General features: G+C 39.8%; 1 protein-coding gene and 1 long non-coding RNA gene across 2 annotated transcripts in view; both read right to left on the minus strand.

Annotated features, from left to right (window-relative positions):
- Window positions 1–1,755: 1,755 nt before the first annotated feature.
- Window positions 1,756–8,959, minus strand: LOC137296314 (uncharacterized). Its single transcript, XR_010957637.1, has 2 exons — window positions 8,067–8,959; window positions 1,756–1,936 (listed from the first exon to the last, which is right to left on the minus strand). It is a non-coding gene; the product is annotated as an uncharacterized lncRNA (long non-coding RNA).
- A 118-nt stretch (window positions 8,960–9,077) lies between these two features.
- The window catches only part of LOC137296798 (neuroglian-like), a 58,602-nt gene continuing 42,207 nt past the window's right edge, over window positions 9,078–25,472 (minus strand). Inside the window, exons 14-23 of the mRNA XM_067828655.1 lie at window positions 22,340–22,473; window positions 18,861–19,072; window positions 18,578–18,702; window positions 18,041–18,223; window positions 17,495–17,614; window positions 16,792–16,950; window positions 15,998–16,171; window positions 12,062–12,103; window positions 9,613–9,703; window positions 9,078–9,409 (exon numbers count right to left, since the gene is read on the minus strand). Of these exons, the coding sequence (XP_067684756.1) occupies window positions 9,121–9,409; window positions 9,613–9,703; window positions 12,062–12,103; window positions 15,998–16,171; window positions 16,792–16,950; window positions 17,495–17,614; window positions 18,041–18,223; window positions 18,578–18,702; window positions 18,861–19,072; window positions 22,340–22,473 (1,529 nt within the window). The 3' untranslated portion in view covers window positions 9,078–9,120. The remainder of the gene's footprint in view (window positions 9,410–9,612; window positions 9,704–12,061; window positions 12,104–15,997; window positions 16,172–16,791; window positions 16,951–17,494; window positions 17,615–18,040; window positions 18,224–18,577; window positions 18,703–18,860; window positions 19,073–22,339; window positions 22,474–25,472) is intronic.

The following is a 25,472-nucleotide window of genomic DNA, read 5'->3' on the forward strand; positions in this document are numbered from 1 at the left end:
ATAGTCTCCCTGCTTTGGTATGGATAATGAATGAATGAATGAATGAATGAATGAATCTCTTTGTTTCCTCCAGACTGCAGTCCGAAGATCATTGTAAACATATACATAAAATATTTACAGCAACATTATCACAGCAATATATCTACAATACATTCATATAGTCATATATATATATATCATATGTACAAAGAGAAATAATGAAAGGTCTAGAATGCAAGGTTTAGAGAGGGAAGCAATGAATATAAGTATTTACAGAAGAGGGCAATCATGCATCTCCATGACATTTCATCAATATCGTTAGTTATTGGTAGTTCACCCCCAGAAAGCAGTGACAATATTTCATCTTCAGATAGTAGTTCTATTTGTACATAAACATCCACATCAAGGAGATCGATGAGTTTTGAAAAGAAGTTGTTTCTGTTGTTCATAGAGTGTTAGAATTATATGGCAGTCATAATCATTACAGTATCTTTTGCAGAGTTTGCAGTATTTTGAGAATTTTCCCCTTGAGCTGATTTGTACACAAAACAGTAATATATCTTTAAATTGTGGGTAAAAATACATCAAACAATACAATCTATGTATACCAAAGAAATGTGGGTCAGGCGATATTACATGTATGATTACATATTCCTCATGTGATAACAATATTTTCAACATGTTTTTTAAAATATATCCTAACATACTGAAACACATATTAAAGTTATATATAGTCTCCCAGCTTTTGTATGCATATGTAGCCTTACTTACATTAACCCTATTAGACGTGACGCGTTTGATTAGGTGGGGATAGCTTAAGTAGATCTGGCGATATGTATGTCTATATACATTGTGTACATATTTAGTTGGTTATGAGTTGTTAATGTGCTTGGCCGGATAGTTGTGAAAAAGTTATGATTGAGCAAAGACTTGTCAATATTTCGATCGCAGTGGCTACTGGAGTACCGCGGTTGTTCTCCAGGTGACTTGAAAACAATCTGACTTCGTCACTCTGTCACTGCCGGAAGCTTTAAGAAAGAACATTACATTGAATACACGGCACACATACTTCATGTTTACATATACCTCACGTGGATATTGTAGCTGTCGCACTGTATCGGGCGTATCGGTGTATCGTTCACTCCCTCCATTAGGTCACCGGAAGATACTGTGCTGTGAATGTGACGCAGTCACATAAGCTCCGCCCACTGATGAATATTAATGCTTTCTGTGCACTTAAGACGATTGTGCACTTAAGGGCACCACACACGTCTCCCTCTGATCACAACAGTACTGCCATGTTACATCTCGCATCAGTTTGGGGACAATTCATCCTCTCACGTCTACCTCTGATCACAACAGTACTGTGATGTTTCATCTCGCATCGGTGTCAATTCATCCTGTCATGTCTCCCTCTGATCACAACAGTACTGCCATGTTTCATCTCGCATCGGTGTCAATTCATCCTGTCACGTCTCCCTCTGATCACAACAGTACTGCCATGTTTCATCTCGCATCAGTGTCAATTCATCCTCTCACGTCTCCCGCTGATCACAACAGTACTGCCATGTTTTATCTGACATCAGTGTCAATTCATCCTGTCACGTCTCCCTCTGATCACAACAGTACTGCCATGTTTTATCTGGCATCAGTGTCAATTCATCCTGTCACGTCTCCCTCTGATCACAACAGTACTGCCATGGCATCAGTATGGGGACAATTCACTCTTACATTTCTCCCTCAGACCCAAACAATACAACAAATACAAACAAAGGATTAATTACAAAACTTTATTCTGGAATGTTTGGTATGAAATATGTCAAAATAATTGTACAATGTCCACTATGTACAAGTAAAAAGATGTCCCACGCCTCCCAATGGATCTAATAATAGTGGTATGAAACAATTTGCCCTAAACTTCACAGATTTCCACAAATACCTATCACACTGTTGAAGCCTAACTCATTAGTATGGGCACCCGTGGCGAGCCACCTCCTCGTGGTGGGTGCTGGGTAACGCCAAGAGCTCGCCGACACCCCCGTAGTGGACCCGGGGGGATATTTGGTCCACCAACCCGTTTGCCGTGGGTTGCGGCCCTGTGTCGGTGGAGGAAGGGATCCTGGTGGTTGAGGGTAACAGGGGACTGTGACCGTGTTCCTGTTGCTCAACACACCACTTTGGCCCTGACTTCACCTAGACGGGTGGTTGAATGGGCCCGATTCAATCAATCGGCTGGTCACGCCATGCCCTGTGCATAGAAATTGCTTACATTTTGCACTTACATTTTTCGGGTATTGGTCATTTTAAAATCTAGTGTACAAATTATTGATACATTTACTTACCTAGAGTCCTGTGCCAGCAAGCGGTGGCTCATGGGTCAATCTGGTTATATAGACCTCTGAATTCCGTGTTCTTAGGAACAGTGTCATGGGCCGAACCAGTCTGACACTTATTCTTTAAGTTACCATGGCTTTTCAAGTCTGTATTTTCTGGAGTATGTCCTCCCTGTAACCCTGGTGTTGCAGTCTGGTTTCCACTGCGGTACCGTCCTTGTTGACACTCCATGGTGGGTGGGGGGCAGGGTTGTTGAATTACACTAATACACCATGGCTAAAAACGCTCATTCTGGTTCATCTAAAATGGGCAAACGTCGTCATATGTCTTCTTCATCCGATGAAGAGATATCTACTTTCACACATGATTCCTGGCCAAGGTTTTTGGTCATTGAAAGTTCTGATGGCCATCCTTTAAATACCAATCCTTTTGCCGTCTCCAAGGGCATCCAAGGTATCTGTGGAGAGGTAAAAAACGTCACACGTTTACGAAATGGTTCTCTTTTAATTGAATGTTTACGTAGGCAACAATCTGTCAATCTGCTGGGAGTAAAGCAGTTTGTAAACAGCCAGGTTGTTGTTTCTGTTCACAAAACTCTCAACAGCTGTAGAGGTATTGTTAGAGACAGGGCACGTTGTTTGTACGATATGACAGAAGATGAGATTGTGGCAGAACTGAAAGATCAGGGAGTTACTTCTGTTAAACGTTTCAGCAGAAAACATGAATCAACTTTAGTCAAAACAAATACCTATCTTTTCACGTTTGGTCTGACAACTCTTCCAAAATTCATAAAGGCTGGGTATTGTAATATTGGAGTTGAGGTATATGTACCAAATCCACTCCGGTGTTACAAGTGTCAAAAGTTTGGACATGGTGCAAGATCTTGCACAGGTAAATCAGTATGCTCACGCTGTAGTGGAAACCATGAAGGCACTGAATGTACAAATGAGATAAAGTGTGCCAATTGCAGTGGTGAGCATATGGCATCATCGAAAACGTGTCCAAAATATGAGTATGAGAACAAAATCTTGAAACTGAAGTGCAATAATAATATCTCATACTTCGAAGCAAAGAAACTGATTCAGGCTCAATCAAAACCAGCAACAGTTCCTACCTATTCTGCCACAGTGTCTTCTGCTGTTCCTTCTTCTGTCAAAAAAGCTACCCTCGTTTCAACATCTTGTCAGACTGAAATATCTTGGATAAAGGATTCTCAAATAACCTTAGATGACGCCACTCACTCATCACAAGATTGTCAGTGATCATCAGCTTCACAAACTGAGTACAGTCAGCCAGGACAAATATCTGATTTTAATTTAACTCAAGATACTCAGAGCGTTGAAAAACTCACAAATAAAGAAAAGAAAAAGTTGAGAAGAAAGACCAGAGCCCTTCAGCATTTAGAAGAGTCTTCTCATTTAACACCTTCTGTGGCGGTTCAAAATCTGTTTGAACCGCTTGACATGGACATAACTCCGTCACAAACAGGGTGTAGGGGTAGCGCTGCCACGCGCTCACGATCTCCAGTTGAAGCGCCCTAAGCAGTTTTTATGGAATTAATACAATGGAATTGCAGAGGCCTCAGGAACAATTTTAATGAATTACAGTTATTATCACAAGATTTTACACCATCAGCTTTTAGTCTGCAGGAGACGTACTTGAAAAGTACAGATCGATTTGAATTGCGTCGGTACAATTCTTTTCATGCATTCTCCCCTCCCGATGGAAAAGCCACGGGTGGTGCTTCTATACTCGTGAGGCAGGGTGTTATTCATAGTCCAGTTCCTCTTAAAACCAATCTTCAGGCTGTTGCCGTCCGTCTTACTCTTCAGATAACCTTTACGCTTTGCTCTTTGTATATTTCCCCTTCTTCAGATCTTCAGCAGTCCGTTCTTCAGAATCTATGTGACCAACTTCCCAAAACCTCTATTATTATGGGTGATCTGAACGGACATAATCCTTTGTGGGGAAGTACTAATATTAATAATAAAGGCAAAGTCATTGAAGACTTCCTTTCTAACAATAATCTATGCCTATTTAATGATGGATCAGCCACATATTTACATCCTGGAACTGGGACGTATTCTCAACTTGACTTATCACTCTCAGATCCAAATATTTATAACGAGTTTCAATGGTCGGTCCATGATGACCTTTGTGGTAGTGACCTTTTTCCGACAATTCTCTCCGCTTTAAATCCGACTGATGACATACCTGCAACAAGGTGGAACTGGCCTTTATTTCAAACACTTTGTACAGAAAAATTGAAATCTGAATTTTTTGTAAATGTTCCTGATCCTATTCAGTTGTTCTCGGATACACTGAATGATATCGCTGATGAAACTGTTCCCATGTCCTCTGCTAAACCTCATTGCCGCAAACCATGGTTTTCTGATGATTGTAAACAGGCAAGGAAGAGCAGGAAAAAGGCAGAGACGACATCCTACAGTTCACAATTTAAATAATGTAAAAATAAATAATGCCAAGGCTCGGCGTACTTTTAAACAAAGTAAACGTCAGTCATGGAAGACCTTTGTGTCAAAAATTAATTCACGTACGCCAATGACGAAGGTGTGGAACATGATACAGAGAATCAACGGCAAGGGTAGCAATTCTAGCGTTCATCATCTTAAAGATGGACATGATATGTTAATTGACATTGCCAACAAGTTGGGTGAAACTTTAGCTAGTCATTCTTCTTCATCAAATTATCTTCCGAAGTTTCAGAGATATAAAACTCATCAAGAAAAGTTGAAACTCAGCTTTCATTCCGAAAATGGTGAAGACTATAATGAAGTATTTTCACTGCATGAGCTGAATTCTGCCTTGGCACAAGCTCATGATACGGCAACTGGAGCAGATAATATCCACTACCAGCTCCTGAAACATTTACCCAATGCTTGTCTTGAGACACTTTTGAACATTTTTGATCATATTTGGACTACAGGACACTTTCCTCCTTCGTGGTGTCATGCCATTGTTGTACCAATACCTAAGCCTGGCCGAGACAATACAGATCCATCTAACTATAGACCAATTTCCTTAACAAGCTGCGTTTGTAAAACTATGGAACGCATGGTCAATAATAGATTAGTATGGTTTCTAGAATCCAATCATCTTATTTCTAACATTCAGTGTGGTTTTCGGAAATATAGAAGCACTATTGATCATTGGTTCGCCTAGAATCATTCGTTAAAAATTCCATTGTAAATAACCAGCATGCTGTGTCAATCATTTTCGACCTGGAAAAGGCCTATGATACAACATGGAAACATGGTATTTTGAGAGACTTACATGACTTTGGTTTGAGAGGCCGTTTGCCTAATTTTATATCCCAGTTCTTAGCAGGCAGACAATTTCAAGTTCGCGTTGGATCAACCCTGTCTGAACATTATAATCAGGATCACGGAGTTCCACAAGGTAGTATTTTGTCTGTTACCTTGTTTAGTATAAAAATCAATAGTCTCTCGAAAGTATTAAATGACTCAATAGATGGGTCATTGTTTGTGGATGATTTTAACGTTTCATGTTGTGGTAAAAACATTCATACCATCGAAAGGCAACTGCAGATGTGTTTAAATAAAATTCATAAATGGTCACTTGAGAATGGCTTCAAATTTTCACAGATAAAGACCAAATGCATACATTTCTGTCGGAAATATAAGACTCATAAAGATCCCGAACTGTTCTTGGATGGCTCTCCAATTAACGTTATAAAGGAAGCCAAGTTTCTGGGATTGATCTTCGACAAACATTTGACTTTTTTACCACATATTAAGTATCTGAAGACTAAATGCCTGAAGGCATTAGATCTATTAAAAGTTGTGTCCAATTCAAATTGGGGAGGGGATCAAACTACACTCCTTCATTTATACAGATCTCTTATCCGATCAAAACTTGATTATGGCTCCATAGTATATGGTGGAGCCTGCAAAAGCAACCTAAAACTATTAGATTCGATTCATCACCAAGGTCTGAGACTTTGTCTTGGATCTTTCAGAACATCTCCCATCGACAGTATCTACGTTGAGGCCGATGAGCCATCTTTAAAACTTCGCCGTGTCAAATTATCTTTACAATATATCACAAAGTTATATTCTAATGAATCCAATCCTGCCCATAACTGCGTATTTAATCCTCTTTATGAGGAATTGTATAATAAAAGAACTTCACTTGTTCCACCTCTTGGGTTAAGAATCAAACCATTCATTTCTGCAGCTGGGATTGAGCTGGAGACTATTTCTCCTTCTCGGCTTTTTTCTTCTCCTTCTTGGCAGTTGGTGAGGCCACATGTTGACCTAACACTTACAGAGTTTAAAAAATCAGAAACTAATGAATTACAATATAAAGAAGAATTTATTCAATTAAAACATAAATATAATAAACACAAATTCCTATTTACAGATGGGTCCAAGGATGGTGGCGCAGTAGCTTGTGCTACTGTCATTGGATCCAGAACAATCTCTTTTAGAATACCTGATTATACCTCTATTTTTACAGCAGAAGCAAACGCAATACTAACGGCTCTTAAATATATTCAAAGACATCCTGCACATAAACAGTATATAATCTTTTCTGACTCTCTTTCTTGTCTTCAGGCTATTAAAAATCTATCTTGTAAACATCCACTTTTAATACAAATTATTGAGTTATATAATGATCTTGCTACTGGCCAATATGACATCGTCTTTTGTTGGTTACCCAGCCACGTGGGCATTTCTGAGAACACAATGGCCGATTTTGCTGCTAAGGCAGGACTCAATAAATCAGTGACACCACTCCTTATTCCATACTCAGATTACAAAGCAAACATTAAAACTTACATCCGTGATCTGATGCAAAAGAAGTGGGACGCCCAGGTGGTTATCAATAAATTGCATGAAATGAAACCGTATATTGGTTATACCTACTTGGGATGTCAGTCCAGATTTGAGGAGGTCGTTATGCGACGATGTCGTATTGGCCATACGCGGTATACACACGAATATTTACTTAAAGGTGAGGATCCTCCGTTTTGTATCCCTTGTGATGAAGCAATCACGGTCAAGCATATTCTGCTTGACTGTATTGATTTTGCCATCACAAGGGAGAAATATTTTACTGTCAACACAATGAAGGATCTTTTTAATGTTAATTATCATTTAATTATTGAATTTTTAAAGGAAATAGAATTATTAGATAAATTCTGAATAATATGTTTTGTAAATAGAAAGCTGATATCTTAAACATGGTAGTGTGAATTGTCAACTGCGATTGTTAGTGGCCGTACCCTCAAAGGGGGTTAAAGCAGCGTAAAATTATTGTCCCCCTGAAAGGGTGCTTAAGTCCAGAAACTTTCAAAGTGAAATTTAAGCTTACCAGTATTTTAAACGTAGTATTTTTGTCATTTTAAATTTCGGCTACATTTTCCTACAATCGCCAGCAGCTGAGGGGATGATGTAAATCCAGCTAGGGGCCATGCAGGTTGCTAAAGTAACGTAAGTCCCCATGGTTCCTAGTATGGTGATCTACCTTCAGTTGTTGGTGATCTATAGGCTACTTTTATATTATGTATTGTCCAAATTGTGCTGTAGTTTTAACTTCATATGCTAGTTTTAGACTCGAATTGTGATACTCTAGTTATTTTACCGTACTTTGATGACGGGTTTTATAATATCTACATGTTCTGTATAATCATGCTTATTCTCGTCACGATATGGCTGAAATATTGCCGATGTGACGTTAAATTATAACTCACTCACTCACTCACTCACTCACTCATTAGTATGTAAGAATATAGAATTATATGACACAACAAATCAATAAAAGGATTCACTAAAATTCTTACATTGCTACAAATTAAGATTTGTTCTTTTCAGGATGTATTCGACAATTCCTTAATACCATTCGGATTTTGCACAAATGATATATACGCCATGCTCACACACTACTGAAAGCTGGAATTATGAGAGAAAAGCATACAGTTAAATATAAAGCATTTAAAATATATCATAAAAAAAATAATGTATATAAATGATCAACACTAGAATGATGGTCACTGATGAAATATTGGGCACTATGTACATAATGACAATTTAAACTTCCATTGATATGTACCTATGATTTATCTACTGTTTGTATGTACATCAAGCTCAAACACAGACATTCTCAAGAAATGTTATCTAGTTACTAACTAATGAATATTGTGGCTTGTACTAGCATAACTAATACTATAGAAAATTCAAGTTAAAAAAACAAATAAACAACACCATTTGGATTTTTGGTGATGACCCTGGATGCGTACATTGTAGTAAGATGTGATTGAAGCACCATAAAATATACAGTGTTTAATTTCAGGGACTCCCAGTTACTCATCCATATGATTAAAAGAATTTGATTCTGAAGTTGACCACACCCTCTTCTATCAAACAAGGAGTTTGTCTGCTAAGAAATTAGTGATGGTTCTTATGTACATATCAGATGCAACTGAAATTTGTAAGTGTTGAAGAATGGCAAGTATTTCCTCAAGGACAACGCCCCACCTATCTGCATTCGGGATGGGACACACAGATGGATGAAAACAGATCTTCAAAACATGATGGACCTTCAGTGCTATCTGCCTGAAGAACACTGTGAGCATCACTGCTCTATAAAACTTACATAGTAGAATTCCATAATTCCATATGACAAAACATGTTATAATTCACCTAATGTCAAGAAATAACATTAAGAGAACAAAAATTTTGGGAAAAAGACATTCTTCAAATGTTATCGAAAATAAGCAAAACATCTCAGTAAGCATTATTGCTAGCCAAAAAATCCTGGTTTTTACACAAATGAAGAGGATGTCCTTCCACCACTAGGGGATTTACCAGACGGTGAGTAGCGAAGGTCGTCATCACGGTCATACTTTTCGTCATCTCGGTGCGACGGCTTCCTGTCATAGTCTTCATATGCATCACGGTCATAGTCATCATCGTCATCATAGTATTGGCCTGAGTAGCGGTCCTTGTCGCTGTAGCGGTCCTTGTCGCTGTAGTAACTTGGTGGGCGTTTCTCATTCAGCGATGTCTGACTCCTCCTTATGCTGTCAGCATCGCGGTCATTGTCATAGTAGCTGGAACAAAATACAATGGCTTTAGATTGTACCAGTGGTACAGGTACTGGGACTCCCTGTGATAACTTCAAGACTGCCTGTGGACTGATCTTGGTTTGACACTACTGCGACTCTAGCATTTGGCCTGTACTGGCCCATTGATCGCAATCCTTACATATTCCATATATCTGCCTTGTTAAGTTACCATAACAACATTTTCTTACCTGTCTCTATCTCTATCGTCATAGTAATCATTGCTGTAGCCGCGTGGCTCCGGACCAAAGTCACTTGACCGTTCAGGGATGCGGGAAGTATCTGGACAGAGAAGCATCAGGATTCATATTCTTACATGAGAGTCACTTTCCATCATCAGTTGAAGCATAACCATAACAATAACTTACACACAAATAAGCTGTCTTTGTTTTCATTGATCTACTGTCAGAGTACATTTCACATTTTGTAGATAATAGCCATAGCATACAAGGGCAGGACAGATACATTTAGACAGGTAGGACTGTTTATTGAAGGAGGTGGTCATTGTAGGAATGTCCACATCACTGCACTAACCATGATATGAGGCTATACAAATAAATACTGAGATTGGGCAAATGACTGTTAGTTCAGTTATTGTGATTCATGCCTCTGGGCAGTCGCATGCAATATTTCTGACAATTCTGATACACATGTTAAACTCTCCACCAAGTATTCCCTTAACTGTCATGACAAATACACATCTTATCTGCTCTGTTAATGATTAAAACCATGAAACAACAGAATCACTAAGGGAGAACCATCCCTTACATAACCAGAGTTATGGAAGGGCCTTTCAGTTAAATGGATCAACAAAACAACAGTGAACCGACCCAAATGACCTTTCATGAGTAAATGACAAGAATAATGGTTTTAGTATAGTACATCCATGTGCTCCTCACAGTCCTACTAGATACGCGACGTGATGGGGTATTATAGTGGTTAAAGTGTTTGCTCATGACGTGGGACACCCAGGTTTCAACAGTTGCGATCTATATCTACAATATATATGTAACAGTCGAAAGTGTTGCATCCAGATATACAGGAGGGATTATCCTACATTGGGAACAGATTGACCAGTCACTGTTTGAGGCCTCCTGTTGGTATGCTTAGTTCATCACAAAAAGAATAACTTGACATAAAGTAATCAAAGTAGGAAGAAGAAATATCATCTTTAATGAGTGAAAATATTACTTTTATGTTAAGTGGGTCCATTCTCTGTTAAGTCAATTTTGATTCAGAGCACCAATAATGGCACAACATGGTTGTCCCTTAATTAACACTGAGTCCAAACGATCAGTTCACACACAACTTCCACATATTAATGTAAACACTAAAAGAGAACTGAGCAAAATTTCAAATAAAATTAATAAAATGGGTTACAAGTAGAAGTTAAAGTATACAATAACTCTCATAATCTGATACTGTTTTTACAGGATCAACATGCATACTTTATTGAACACCTCTGCCCTACTTTTTGTTCAAAATTGGGAATAGAATTTGATTCTTGATTAAGTATAGCCCTATTTACAACAGAACATAGTAACAAGAATGATTCAACAAGGTTTTTCAAACAATACACAATGGTAAAGTTCATAACATAAAATGTGTTTTATTAAACACAAAGTGTTCATTTACGTCCTAAGTTTGCAATCATTTCAAAAGAAAGTAAATTACTGAATCAAACTTTTGTGTCATTCAGCAAAACCCAATGTTTATGATTATGAAAAGGGTTCAGTGGGTGATTAAATCAAATAAGATCATGAAATCTCCCACAGTCTGTCATAAAAGTCCTGTTTTTCCAAAGGCCTGTACTCAAGTATATAAACTCTGCACTGATAAAAACCAGCATCTCACTATGAGGTAAACATAGCAATATCTTTTCTGTAGTCACTCACTTCTAATAAGTTTTAATTTCATAAAGACATACTGTTACTAAAGGCTTCAATTCCTTGCAATAATTAAACTAGCCATAGAGACAGTGGCATCAGTGAACACAATGGCTTGTTGGAACTAACAAGGTATTAGTGCCATTAGTAGGAGGATGATTTGTAACTGAATGGTGATCATGAGGTGAGTCTGGCATCAAAGATGGTGCCAACACCCGCCCAATAACACCATAATGTTAAGGGGGGTCATCAGTTGTCAGTATGTATGGTTTACAACACATATGAAGCAGTGAGGAGGAAAACAGCGATGACAATGAAGAAGCCAAGCAAGTGGTGACATGGTAGGACACACAAAACTCAACAAATGTGATCATGCAGATGAGGTGACCAACAAGAGTAAATATAAAAATGCTCCCATCCACCAAGGTATGAAAGGACTTCACAATCATGTTATCTGTTTTGGAGCTTCTATTTAACACTGAGTGTGAACCTGGCCACATCAAAATGCCTCTGTTTCGGGCAACGTGCCCGATTGAAAAAATAGCTCTGACTTATTTGTGCTTTTACCCTAAAAATCAGCATGTCTATCCATCCACAATCATTTAATCATATAAAGTCTTAACCAAAAATCCCTACCTACCAAAATTCAAAGAAGTGTTTCGCGTTGCCCGAAACATATATTTTGAAAGATGGCCCTAGTCTGAATATTTTTCTGTGACCTAAGCAAGCGTCACAATTGAGGGGTCCTACTCACATGGCTCATGTTCTGAATCAGAAGTATCTTTTCCAGACACCCCTGAAATGGATTGGTTTCTAGTTTTCTGATTATGCTTATCTGTATAACATTATCATGTCTAGATCATAAATCTATGAACTGTTCCTGGAAGAAGTGTGATAATGAGTGAAAAGCTGGATGGAAGTTCCTTACAGTTGTTACACTGTTAGTAGATATGATCATTGAGACACCTGTGGGTTACACTCAGCAAACTGATGAGCAATGATTCCAAGGCATATGCTTCATCCATTGAAACTGAACATCAAACAGAATACTACCTGTTTTGAAGAACATACGAATGAAAAAAATAAGGGAATGACTGAAATGTGCCATAAATGATTAGAACACTGACCATGATAATAATGAGATGTCTGAATGTTTCTAAAATATGTGACCCCATGACTCTTGACAACTGCTTGGCATGCTCCCAATGAAGTTAATGATGACAGGTCTTGGAATGCAGAGCCATTCATTGGCAACAACTAAGCTATTGAGGCTATAATATCTGCTTTACCCATGACCCTGCCATGCTCAGTGAGGGTCAAGACAATAGATTTGACAGACAAAGGTTGCAGTTTCAAATAAGCAGCCCATAACAGAAGACATGTGATGATGGAAGACTTCCTTGTTGAAAGCCATGGGTCAACAGTGTCATAACTGGTGTCAACACTTTGCCATGGTAAATGAAGGCAAATGAGGTCAGTCCTAGTATCAAACGTGATCGTTCTCACACCACTACAGATCAAGCAACATACATGTCATGTTGTTAAGTGCTGCATTGCAAATGATGTTCATGGACCAGTCATGAAACATGAATGTGACCATCTGAATGTACCAGAAGAAGGCCCTGACTTATTACTACAAATGGTTTGACACCACAGACACATATCCTGGATGCATGGATGCCCATCTGCTGCACGCCCTCCAATGAAAGCATCTTGAAACATCTGTCATTTTGACGATTACTACAGCACAGTTGTTTTATTGTGCTAATGTCTCATGTCTGTGCTTGCTCGTAAGTCAGCGTTTATTTCTGAAAGGGGTTTATTGTGATCCAATGAAGCTGCATAAGCCTACTTTCATGATTGTGACTAGATGTCGTTTTTTGGTTCTGTTGCATCGAGTCCCATTAACATACAGAGGATCCACAGTCATGACAAACATCTGAAGACCCACTGCACTATCCAATGGGTCTACTAAGGATCAAGAGTCATGACAGGACACCGACTGACATGTCAACTGTCATTGCAATATCAAGTGGGCCTATCGAGGATCCACAGTCATGACAGTACACTGATTGACATCTGAAGGTTCATTGCAATATCAAGTGGGCCTATATCGAGGGTCCACAGTCATGATAGAACACTGACCGACATATGAAGTGTCATTGCAATATCAAGTGGGCCTATCGAGGGTCCACAGTCATGACAGAACACTGAGCAACATCTGAAGTTTCATTGCAATATCAAGTGGGCCTATTGAGGGTCCACAATCATAACACTGACTAACTTCAGCCTGTTGCAGCCTGTTGCAGCCTGTTGCAGCCTGTTCCTCCTTTTCTGGGCTTAACTCAGGTATTATCTTGTCATTTTCCCACAATATTGCTTTACTGTGCACACCCGTCTGCATAAGAAAGCGTAGGTATATGGCAGCAGGTCTTTAAGTAAAAACCAGTCAGAACCAGACAATCTAGTGAACAATATCATGAGCATCAATAGTGTCTCCATGTTTCCATGCAATGCATCAATGAAACATGACTTTGACAAGCATGCAAGTTTCACTGCTGCATCTGGCGGCACTAACTGCAGGTGTATTTTCACGTCAGTATTGGGATGTTCCCACATTTATGGCATGATGAAATATACATTTCTGCATTTTTTCAATCCGTATATTACACTAGACTACAGTTCAACATGAGATGATTCTGTTTAATGTCAGTTGTATTGCATGCACTAGTGAAAACAATCAGTTCAATATCAGTTTTGCAGTTTGGTTTCAGAAATGTTTTGCACATACTCGCAAAGCCTTGTTTGAGAAAACCTTTCTCAAACAAGGTCTATTTTCATGAAGATTCAGCACTCACTATCATCAAGCTTACTCACAAAAGGATGGAAAAAAAATTTCAGTTTCAATTTTTCAATTATTTGACAATATAACCTTGAACCTTTCCACAGATGTTTGAACAGGGTGGTACCACTCGGCAGTGAACACACAGAGGACTGGGTTTAACAGGTTCAGTACAAACAGAGCCTGCAGGCTAGGTTGAGAAGCTTCCTAAACAGTCACTAAAATACAGGGCCTATACTGCAGTCATTGCAGGATCCCTATATCTCCTGCCTAAGACAGTTGTAGGGATCTGTACAGCCTAACCACTATAAGGGCAGATACATATCAGGGGCCCCTTTTCACAAAGCGATCTAGTGCTATGACTGTTTTACGTCCATGTTCAAGGTCACATGCAACCAAAAAAAACCAAAAAAAACAAACATAATTAAAACACAGTTGTCACTTATTCACGACATATAATATACATTTTGTACTTGGGTTTACTTTCCTCAAAATGAAGCCCTCAGGAGAACGAACCCGGGTGGGTGTGCACTTAAGTGTAAGGATGACTTTTCATTAGCTGGCTAATTTGCCGAGACGCAGAAGGCTCATTGTGTGCATATAGGGATGATTTGTTTGATTGACATTTCAGAAGTATGGTTATATGAAAGTAAGATATTTTATGGATAACAACTTTTTTTTATTGTATTTGATGCAATGTTTCATTATGGATTCATATACCATTGTCAAGCAGGAGTGATAACGGTGTAAGAATCCATACTAAAACGTCGCATCATGTACAACAGAAGTTGTTATCCATAAAAATTGTATGGAGAGATGTATAGCTCGATAGGTGTTAAGTTCAAATTGCATGTGGTCAATGATTGAAGTTATGTATTGCACATTGTCATTAGCAGGCAGACAGGCATACCAGACAGACAGACAGACAGGTGTGAATGAAACAGACATTGAGTTTTGTCAGTGACAGAGACAGCTTGTCACAATTAACATATATTTCTATTTCCATACACGCATATTAAAACGATTCAGTTTTCAAGCTGAGCAATTTTAGCAATGAAATTAATATTTCTAATGCTACACTTTCTTGAAAACTTGGTTTGCAAAACTGTATGTACGGTGCTAGTGCATATTTATTACTGCAGGCCCAAGATGCTTTTAATCATAAGAAACATCTCTTGTTCTCCAACTTTGACCATAATGATAATCCTTGCATGCATCACTTGCTGTGTTTGTATGACTGACCTTCCCGGTTCAAGCCACAGGAAACTAATCACTGCGGATGCGCTATGGGAGCAGCGCAGCAATATCAGCCACTTTTCACGCCAGCATAGGGGGAAAATTAGTTATTCGTTTGAACTGAGATTTTGCTGGCTTTTCCCATCATCTTATTTTTCAACTTCATAAGTTAAATCTGCATTTTTCATAATTTGTTTCTGTAAGTGTAAGTCCACACCAAAATGTATGAGAATCTGCAAAGTTTGGTGTTGCATGTGACCTTTAAAGTATGGTATTTACAATCATCCTTGCGCTATGATCACTTTGTGGAATGGTGCCCAGACCCTGAACAGTGAGAGCTCCAATACACGAATTCATTTACTATGCTGATCAAGATTTCTGCATTACTAGGTTGATGGTACCTAGTGGTAAATACTAGATGAACTGACTGCAAAACTGATTTTGAACTTTGGCATGGACCTGTGCTCCCATACAACATCAAGGTAGTGAGGTGACAAACAAATCATCAATGAAGTATCTATAAGGTTAAACCGAGATTTCTACAAAAAACAGAGTTGACTTGCACCATGCAAAACTGAAGGGATAGTACAGGAGAGACAGACTTACTTATACCTGTGTAAGTAGCTTCTGGATAACGACCCCCTCTGTCTGGGGACTCCTTTCCTCCCATCTCAAAGCCTCGTTTGATCAGACAGTAGGCGCAGATGACGAGAGCAATGAGGACCAAGAGAGCTACCAACATTCCAATAAACCAGCCGATGTTGCCAACAAGAGCCGATGCTGCAGCTGCAAGGAGATATATTAACAGTTGACGATTGTTGTCCTCATGGCTAATATCATGTTTAAAGTTTACAATTCCTCAAACCCTGCACTATTTAGTTACAATGAGTGAATAATGTTTTACTGGGGTTATTCATGCTTAACTCTGGTTACTGGCAATCCCTTGTCCAATGTAATGTTATGCATAGTAATAATTTTGAATAGTCCCTTGACAACACATTTTATGTTGTTTAAATGTATTTAGTATTAATGCATAACTTTATTTGGTCACGATAACGTGGCACACATACTAATGATAAGATGCCAGATTATTCACTTGATATCAAAATAGTTCAAGGCTGAGTGAGTGAGTAACTTTGATGTCATGCTGCTTTAAGCAATATTTCAGCAATATCATGGCAGGGTACACCAGAAATTGGCTTCACACACTGTACCTATATGGGGAACCAAACTCGGGTCTTCAGCATGACGAGCCTTAACCACAAGCCTACCCCACTAGCCTGTTTCAAGGTACCAACTGAAGGGTGTTTTATGTCAAATGATTTTTTGTAATTAGATAAAAGGGTAGTAACAAATTTGGGATGGCTGGCTTTGTTAGTGTCATGGTTGTTACAACCATTACTCACCGACTCCAAGGGTGGTGACCTTTTCAATATAGGACTCTGTCCGCTGCTTGCCATTGGTTGCCACAACACGTATGTCATACGTGGTTCCTGACTCGAGGTCAGTGATGTTCTTAAATGTGTTGACGACTTCATCTGTGGAGCGCTGCCACTCAGGGGCACCTGCAACCCAAACATGGGAGCTTGTGTATTGTGAAGAAAGCTGAGAACACCCATTACAAACAAAATATTGTCACATATTCAGCACTGCAGCAATACATTAACTTCCCAGGATGTTAGGGTTAGGTTAACTTAACCCAACCTAACATAACCTATCCCTAACCATCTCCAATTGCGTAAAGGAGTATCATGACCCATTTTTAAAGTTTGAGGTGATGCATTGTGAAGGTAGGCCTGCCATTGTTGTTGACTTGAGCAGTGAAAATATATTTGTCAGGATCACAGATAAATAGAAAAACAATGTATTTGAAACTATCTTCAGCATATTTAACCCACTAAAACGTTGTCAACACCACATGGTTGATGAATATTTCCACTTCATCAACATCCATGATCATCCTGATAGCCTGTCTGTCCTCACCTACTACCCAGTCCGGAAATATAACTGTTAATGCTCAGAACACGAAGCTTCCCATAGTGTCAAACCCATGCCACAAATATTTTTGAAGAAGAAATCAGGGATGCCCTGTTAGCCACTAGTGATTACCTTCCTTTCGGTACTCCACGAAGATGACAGTCCCGGACCTAGCATAGGGGTTCACCCACCACGTCACGTTGATGTTGGTTTCCCCAATATTGGAAATAGTGTAACGTGGGGTCTCTGGACCTATAACATAAACAGGGAGATTGATCATCAGCATAGCAACGACTTGGCCACTAATCAGTGATGTTGCAGAAAGAATTTGGCCACTAATCAACAATAACGTGGTCACTAATCAGCGATGTTGAAGCAACAACATGGTGACTAATCAGCAACATGCCAACAACAACTTGGTCATTAATCAGCAATGTTGCAGAAACAATCTGACCACTAATCAGCAACATAACAGCAACAACTTGGCCACAAATCAGCCACCTAAGAGTGATGTTGCAGCCATAACCTAGAAACTAATCAGCTAATGTGATCACTTACCTATTAATTATCACCAATATAACAATGCCTAAACATTCACATGAGCACGCATGACAAATGGGGACAAACCTGTAATTTTAAAATCAGTCAAGGATTCAATATCATGTGTCATGAACTCACTTCCAGCTTTTGATGTTGTCAGCTCAATGAAGTACCCGTCCCCACGACCTACTGAGGTCCGTGCCCAGATGTACACTCTATACTTTGTGCTAGGAAGGAGGCCGCTCAGGATCTCAGATGTTTGAAAGCGATTGTTGATCTGTGGCTCTCTGTCTTGCATCTTGCCAAGGTCAAGGCCAGACACTTTTCAAGAACAACACTCTTCCGTTAAGCCCTCCAAGCTATCACATGTCATTTACAATTAATATTAGAAATGATATACTGGTTTACAAGTACTACATCTGCAAAATTAGTACTGAAATTATTTTCCGGGTAGGTGGAAATTCTATGAAAACATAAGCTTCTCTTTGGGTGACAGCTGTAATGACATTCACCAATAGCTCACTTGAAGCTTAGTGACAATCAATCCACTGTCCATGTTTGCACATATCATAAACAACATCTTGCAATACTTGGAAAGAGGTTTTCCCTAATGTCATTATGCACTACTGTTCTGTATTTGAACAGCCTCTACATACATTAAGAACAGACCAGTACCTATCTGGTAGCCAATGTCATATCCAATGATTTCTCCATTTTCATCCATTGGAGAGCCCCATTCAAGGTTGAAATGATTGTCACCGATGTTGCGAAACTTGAAAAACTCAACTGGACCAGGAACTGAAATAGATTTCAAATTCAAAGGTTTTAGGAATGAAGTAAGTATGCATGATTCATAACCAAAATCCAAACCGTTTCACACTATCATTTACAGGCGTCGGGGTATCTACCATTTGGTTTACACTCACAAATATAACAAAGGAATATTTATTCCATATCTCCTTCTTTTGTGCGGAACTGTATGATGTCAGTCGGCCGGCCAACATAGTAGTTGTTCATAACCGCAACCCGTGCCTCCAGATATGTGTATGGGAGAAGGTTGTCCACTGTGGCAGAGATTTCATTACCAACACGACCTGCTTCGACTTCCTCCGGGCCTATGTCCCATGCCCTCATCGTGGTCTCTCGGAGATTACGGCGCCAGACTTGCACCTATCATCACAATAAACAGATTAGTTAGACCAGCCTTTCAGATATTGATTCACAAAACTTAACACAGCAAACTGCTGTAATCAATATTGTTAAAATCTAAATATCTTAGATATTTAAATACTTTATATTGATATTGACCTCAAGCTTCGCTTAGTAGGAGATCTGACAGAACTGAATTGCAATTCAATCTTGAATGGCTACCTCACAATCGACGACTGCCATGATACGGAAGTATCTGGATCTGGTCCTCCAGCTTTTAGTTTGGAGATCTTTGAAATCCTCCTATCTCCCCTGACAGCTAACACTGAATTCAGTGCTGATAGGTAGGTGCAGATGTACCAGAAGCAACAGGCGCGTTGTAACATCGTCTGCATGTATGTACGAGAGGAGGTGCCTTTGTAATGGACGTAGCATCAGACACCCCCTGCATGTCAAGTCCTGCGCCGACGTCAGAAGGCCCAACAGAGACTGCCACTTTGTTCTGACAGTGTCCTCCTTACGAACCGGGAAATATTTCCCCATTTGTCGAGGGGGATCCGAACACGATCGTACTGTGTCTGGAAGAAGCCCCCTATAAGCACCAACTCCTGCATGGGCTGTAAATGTGACTTTTCCTAGTTGATCATCCATCCTAACTGTTCTAGGAGACAAATGGCAAAGTCTAGCTGTCTGTGTAGCAACTGAGGTTCAAACTAGTTGAGCAGAAAGTCGTCTATATATGGGTTGCACTCTATCTGCCTGAGATGAAGAAAATGACCGATAGGCATCGTGATTCTGGTAAATAGCCACGTTGAATGCTGCCATGTTGTGTATCATGCATAACTTATCGCAGACCTTCTTGGGAATGAGGAAGACCAGAGAGCAGAACCCTGGCGAGAGGTGTGGGTCCAGTACTTCCTCGATGGCACATTTCCCTAACAACACTTCGATGTTGTCCCTCAACAACTGGCGTTGCGCTTCCAGATACGCCCGTGTCGCCGGCTGAGACGTCAATGGTGGAGGCTGTATGACCGGTATTTTGTAGCCTTTTTTTAAGAATTCTGGTAATATAGGGATCCTTGAGGATGGACCAGTTCCTCCATAAGATGCCCAGTCTCCTGCCTACTGGTGTAGGGTACACTGGCAAAGCTGGGGGCGGGAGGTCCCAGTCGTGACAGATGACACCCTTAACACCTTGAATAGGGACACTTCCCCGTCCCTCTACCGGGGGTGGCAGGGCCGTCCCTGGTTGTGTCTGCCGGTTTATGATGCTCTGTTGTTGCGACGCCCTGGCTGCGACCTCTAGTAAAGGCCCATCTGACGCAAGCTCTCCTGGGAATGTAATGTCTCTTGCCTCTGCCACGAGTTCCCATTTTATCTCGAAATGCAGACGAGAGGGCTTCAAATGCTGACAAAGATACCTCTGTGTTCGTTTATTCTGCATGTTCTTTATACCCATCCCTTCCCGAAAAGGTCTTGAGAGGAGAAAGGAGTTCTAATAAGAAGCTGTTTAAACTCCTGCCATGAGCATGCATCCAAGAAACCCATCGATCGAGATCGCGAACACTAACTCCTGCGGCTGCGATGGAGGGATCCGACTCAACGCTCTGGAGACCTGGATGGCAAACGACGGCGCCCACAAACTACTCCGGGGGTCCTGATCGTCCTGAGCCTCTCCAATAATTAGTCAAAGTCACAGCCCCCCGTGGCACTCCAAACATTAGTGCGCCCAATCCTGGCGTCGACCTATCCAAGCTTGGAGTGACAGCAGCTTGGAATGGGCCCACAGGCACCGGCAAGCGGATGTGCTCCTCCCTCTGTGTCGTCCCTGTAATATCGGGGATAAGTGGAGGAGCCCTAGTCAAAGGAGCAGCCTGTTCTAGGGAGGCGCCTGGCGTCACTGATGGGGTAGGCATAAGTAGCGCCCTTTGAATCCGTTGCACCTCCGGGTGTGTAAGAGCGTCAAGTTTCGCCAAATACACCCAACCTCCTGGCTGTGTGGTATCCGCCAACGTCGGCGTCGGAATAGGCTTAGGCATCAGCATTGGTATTGGCATTGGCGTCAGAATTGGCGTCGGCATCGTGAGCGCAGAATGATTCTTATTCAGTGATGTTTCCCCTAAAACAGCAGTGTCCAACACCACTCCAGATATCAGCAAAGTGGACTGCTCCGGTGTACATGATAGAGATAATCTTGAACCCGACGAGGATGCAGGAAACCAAGACATTTTTCTTAATTTCTGTGTCTTCATCTTCCTCACTACCGCCAAGTATGTCTTGAATTCCAGAATAGACCGACTTGAGCACACTGCACAACGCTACAGGAGGGAGCAGAATACAGCAACACAGTCCAGACAGTATGGGTGTGGATCTTTGCCGGACTTCAATCCTTTACAAACTTCACAAAAGTGGCGTGTCATGCACAACAACTGTAAAGAATCGAAATAACAATGTGATAATAAGGGTAGAAGAAAAAAAACCCTTACCACGCAATGGACTGTTCCACTCCCTGTGCAACAGCATACTTGCAAAAGACAAGTGAAATACCTGCCATTTGAAAGAGAACAGCCAAATTTACACTAAATACCGTGCTAACTAATATAAATCTTAGATACCACGGACAAAAGATATCAGTAGATGCAGTGCATTAACAAATGAAACCGATCCGGTAACAAATTAAGGAGGCAACAACGAACTGGGAGACACGCTAACGTGCCTCGTCATGGTAGCCGGCAAGAGTACAATAACGTAAATATATGTTAAAATTGACACAGAGATTGAAAAATATACATACCACACACAAAACCAGGAAAGGAATCAGTGTAAAGGCGTAGGAAGATGAAACTTTATTAGCTCTGAAAACATTTCTTGCAACCCAAACATGTCTCGATCAGACGACGCTTGAAGTAAAAAGAAAAAGTTCTCGTGGAGTCTGTGCGCATGCGCAATGGGGAGATCCAGATACTTCCGCATCATGACAGTCGTCGATTGCGAGGAAGCCATTCAAGATTGAATTCCAATTCAATTATGTCAGATCTCCTACTAAGCAAAGCTTAAGGTAATATGCTATAGACCTATGGTAAGGGAAATAAGAAATTTTAAATATTGTACAGTGAGTGAGTATAGTTTTTATGATGCTTTTAGCAATAATCCAGAAATATAACGTCAGGGTACACCAGAAAAGTACTGTGAAACAAACTTTGTCTGGGTCTTCAGTATGTGAGAAACTGCCACCTTTTCAAACATAATTCAAGTTGTCATGTTCACAACTTTTATTTGTCTACTAACTTTGAATCCTCTGAACTCTCCATTTATTGAAGTAGCCTCGACCCCAACAACACTCATGTCAAAGTTCCAAGACAAGGTGGCCCTGGTGTCCTCAATTTGTTTTGCCTGAAGATTAGTTGGCACTATACCAGGAACTGAAAGAAAATACAAGGGATTTTTATTGGATAATATACTTTCTGAAACTGTGGCATGTGATAAATTCAGCACCATGTTTGGTGAATGTAGGTTATTATCATATTTAACATGCATCGCTGTTAAAGTGATACACTATGTAAACATTACTTACAATAAGCCAGTTGAAAGTAACAATCATCGACTATTTTATTCTCAAAATGTAAAAAGTCAAATAAATCATTTAAGAGTGAGTGAGTTAGTATTTAACGTTTCATCGGCAGTATTGCAGCCATATCGTGACGAGAACGATTAATTATACAAATACAAATGAATTACTAGCACGGACATTGTAAAACCCTGTCAACGAAGGACAGTAAAACTGACTAGAATATCACAGAATAGAATATAAAACTAGTGAATAGACCTAAAACAATGTATCTATAGAGGACAGTACAATATAAAAATGAGCTATAGGTTGCCAACAACTGAAGGTAGATCACCATACTAAGGACCATGGGGACTTACAGTACATTTGCTTCCTGCATGGACCCTAGCTGGATTTACATCATCCCTTCAGCTGTTAGCAATTTAGACAAATCTAGCCATAAAGTAAAAACACACTTATTCTACGATTAAAAAGCTGGAAAACTGAAATTTACGTCAAATGTTTTTGGACTTACGTACCCTCTCAGGAGGACAATTACTTTACGGTACTTCAACCCCCTTTGAGGGTACAGCCACTAACGATTTGAGTTACTAATTTAATCTTCCAATTTTAAAATATTTATCTATTTACAGTTCGGTTAACAAATTTAATTCCTTTAAAAATGCAATAATTAAATGAGGACTAACACTGTTAAAAAGATCCTTCACAGTATGTGAATTAAAATACTGATCCCTTGTGATGGAATATTCAACACAGTCAAGCAAGATATGCTTGACTGTGATTCTTTCATCACAAGGGATGCAGAACGGAGGATCCTCACCTTTCAAAAGGTATTCATGTGTATATCTGGTGTGGCCAATACGACATCGCCGCATGATGACCTCTTCAAATCTGGACTGACAACCCAAGTAGGTGTAACCAATATAGGGTTTTATTGCATGTAATTTATTTATAAGCACTTGGGTGTCCCACTTCTTCTGCATCAGATCACGGATGTAAGTTCTAATGCTGGCTTTATAATCTGAGTATGGAATAAGAAGTGGTGTCACAGATTTGTTGAGTGCTGCCTTGGCAGCAAGATCGGCCATTGCGTTACCAGAAATGCCTACGTGGCTGGGTAACCAACAAAAGACGATGTCGTATTAGCCAGTGGCAAGATTATTATAAAATTCAATAATTTCTATTAAAAGTGGATGTTTACAAGAGATATTTTTAATAGCCTGAAGGCAAGAAAGAGAGTCGGAATAGATTATATATTGTTTACGTTTAGGGTGTCTTTGAATATATTTGAGAGCTGTTAATATGGCGTTAGCTTCTGCTGTAAAAATAGAACTATTACCGGGTAATCGAGAAGATATTGTTCTGGATCCAATGACAGTGGCACAAGCAACTGCGCCACCGTCCTTGGACCCATCTGTAAATAAGGATTTATAATTGCTATATTTATGTTTTAATTGATTATATTCTTGTTTATACTGTAATTCATTAGTTTCTGACTTTTTAAATAATGTTAATGTTTGGTCAACTTGTGGCCTAACCAATTGCCAAGGAGGAGAAGAAATAAGACGGGAGGGAGCTATGTTTTCCAGTTCAATGCCGGCAGCAGAAAGAAAGAGTTTAATTCTGTGTCCTAGAGGCGGGACAAGAGAAGACTTTTTGTTGTATAAATCCTGATGAAGGGGATTGAAAACACAGTTATATGCAGGGTTAGATTGATTTGAGTATAACTTAGTAATGTACTGTAAAGCTAACTTTATACGTCGCTGCTCAAGAGACGGTTCATCAGCCTCAACGTAGAGACTGTCAATAGGTGAAGTTCTGAAGGACCCAAGACAAAGTCTTAGACCTTGGTGGTGGACAGAATCAAGAAGTTTAAGGTTGCTTTTGCAGGCTCCACCATATACGATGGAGCCATAATCAAGTTTTGAACGAACGAGTGATCGATATAGGTGCAAGAGGGTCGCTTGATCCCCTCCCCACTTTGAGTTGGAAACAACTTTCAACAAGTCAAGAGCCTTCAGGCATTTAGTTTTAAGGAACTTAATATAAGGCAGAAATGTTACGTGGGAGTCAAAGATAAGGCCCAAGAACTTGGCCTCCTTAACAACCCTGATGGGAGTGCCATCTAAAGATAGTTCTGGGTCCCTATGTGGCTTATATTTTCGACGAAAGTGCATACAATTAGTTTTGGATTTAGAAAACTTAAAGCCGTTTTCAAGACACCATTTATTTATTTTGTTTAAACACAACTGCAGTTGCCGTTCAATAGTATGCATATTTTTCCCACGGCAAGAAATATTAAAATCATCCACAAATAACGATCCATCAATTGAATCGTTTAAAACTTTGGATAAACTATTTATCTTTATACTAAAAAGTGTACATGTAACAGACACAATACTGCCTTGTGGAACACCCTGATCCTGATTGTAATGATCAGACAGGGTAGAACCCACACGGACTTGAAACTGTCTGTCATTTAAAAAATTGCCTATAAATTGAGGCAAACGACCTCGCAAATCCGAAGCCTTGTAAATCTTTTAAAATGCCATATTTCCAGGTTGTGTCATATGCTTTTTCTAGATCAAAAAAGATAGACACAGCATGTTCTTTATTTTCAAAGGATGTTTTTATAAACGGTTCTAGAGGCACAAGGTGATCCATAGTACTTCTATTTTTTCGGAAACCACATCGAATATCAGTAATGAGATGATTGGTTTCCAAGTACCACACTAAACGATTATTCACCATACGCTCCATAGTTTTGCAAACACAGCTAGTGAGAGACATTGGACGGTAGTTAGATGGATCTGTATGATCTCGGCCAGGCTTTGGAACAGGGATAACAATTGC

Source organism: Haliotis asinina, chromosome 9 (genome assembly GCF_037392515.1).
Source record: "Haliotis asinina isolate JCU_RB_2024 chromosome 9, JCU_Hal_asi_v2, whole genome shotgun sequence".
Classification (NCBI taxonomy): Eukaryota; Metazoa; Mollusca; class Gastropoda; order Lepetellida; family Haliotidae; genus Haliotis; species Haliotis asinina.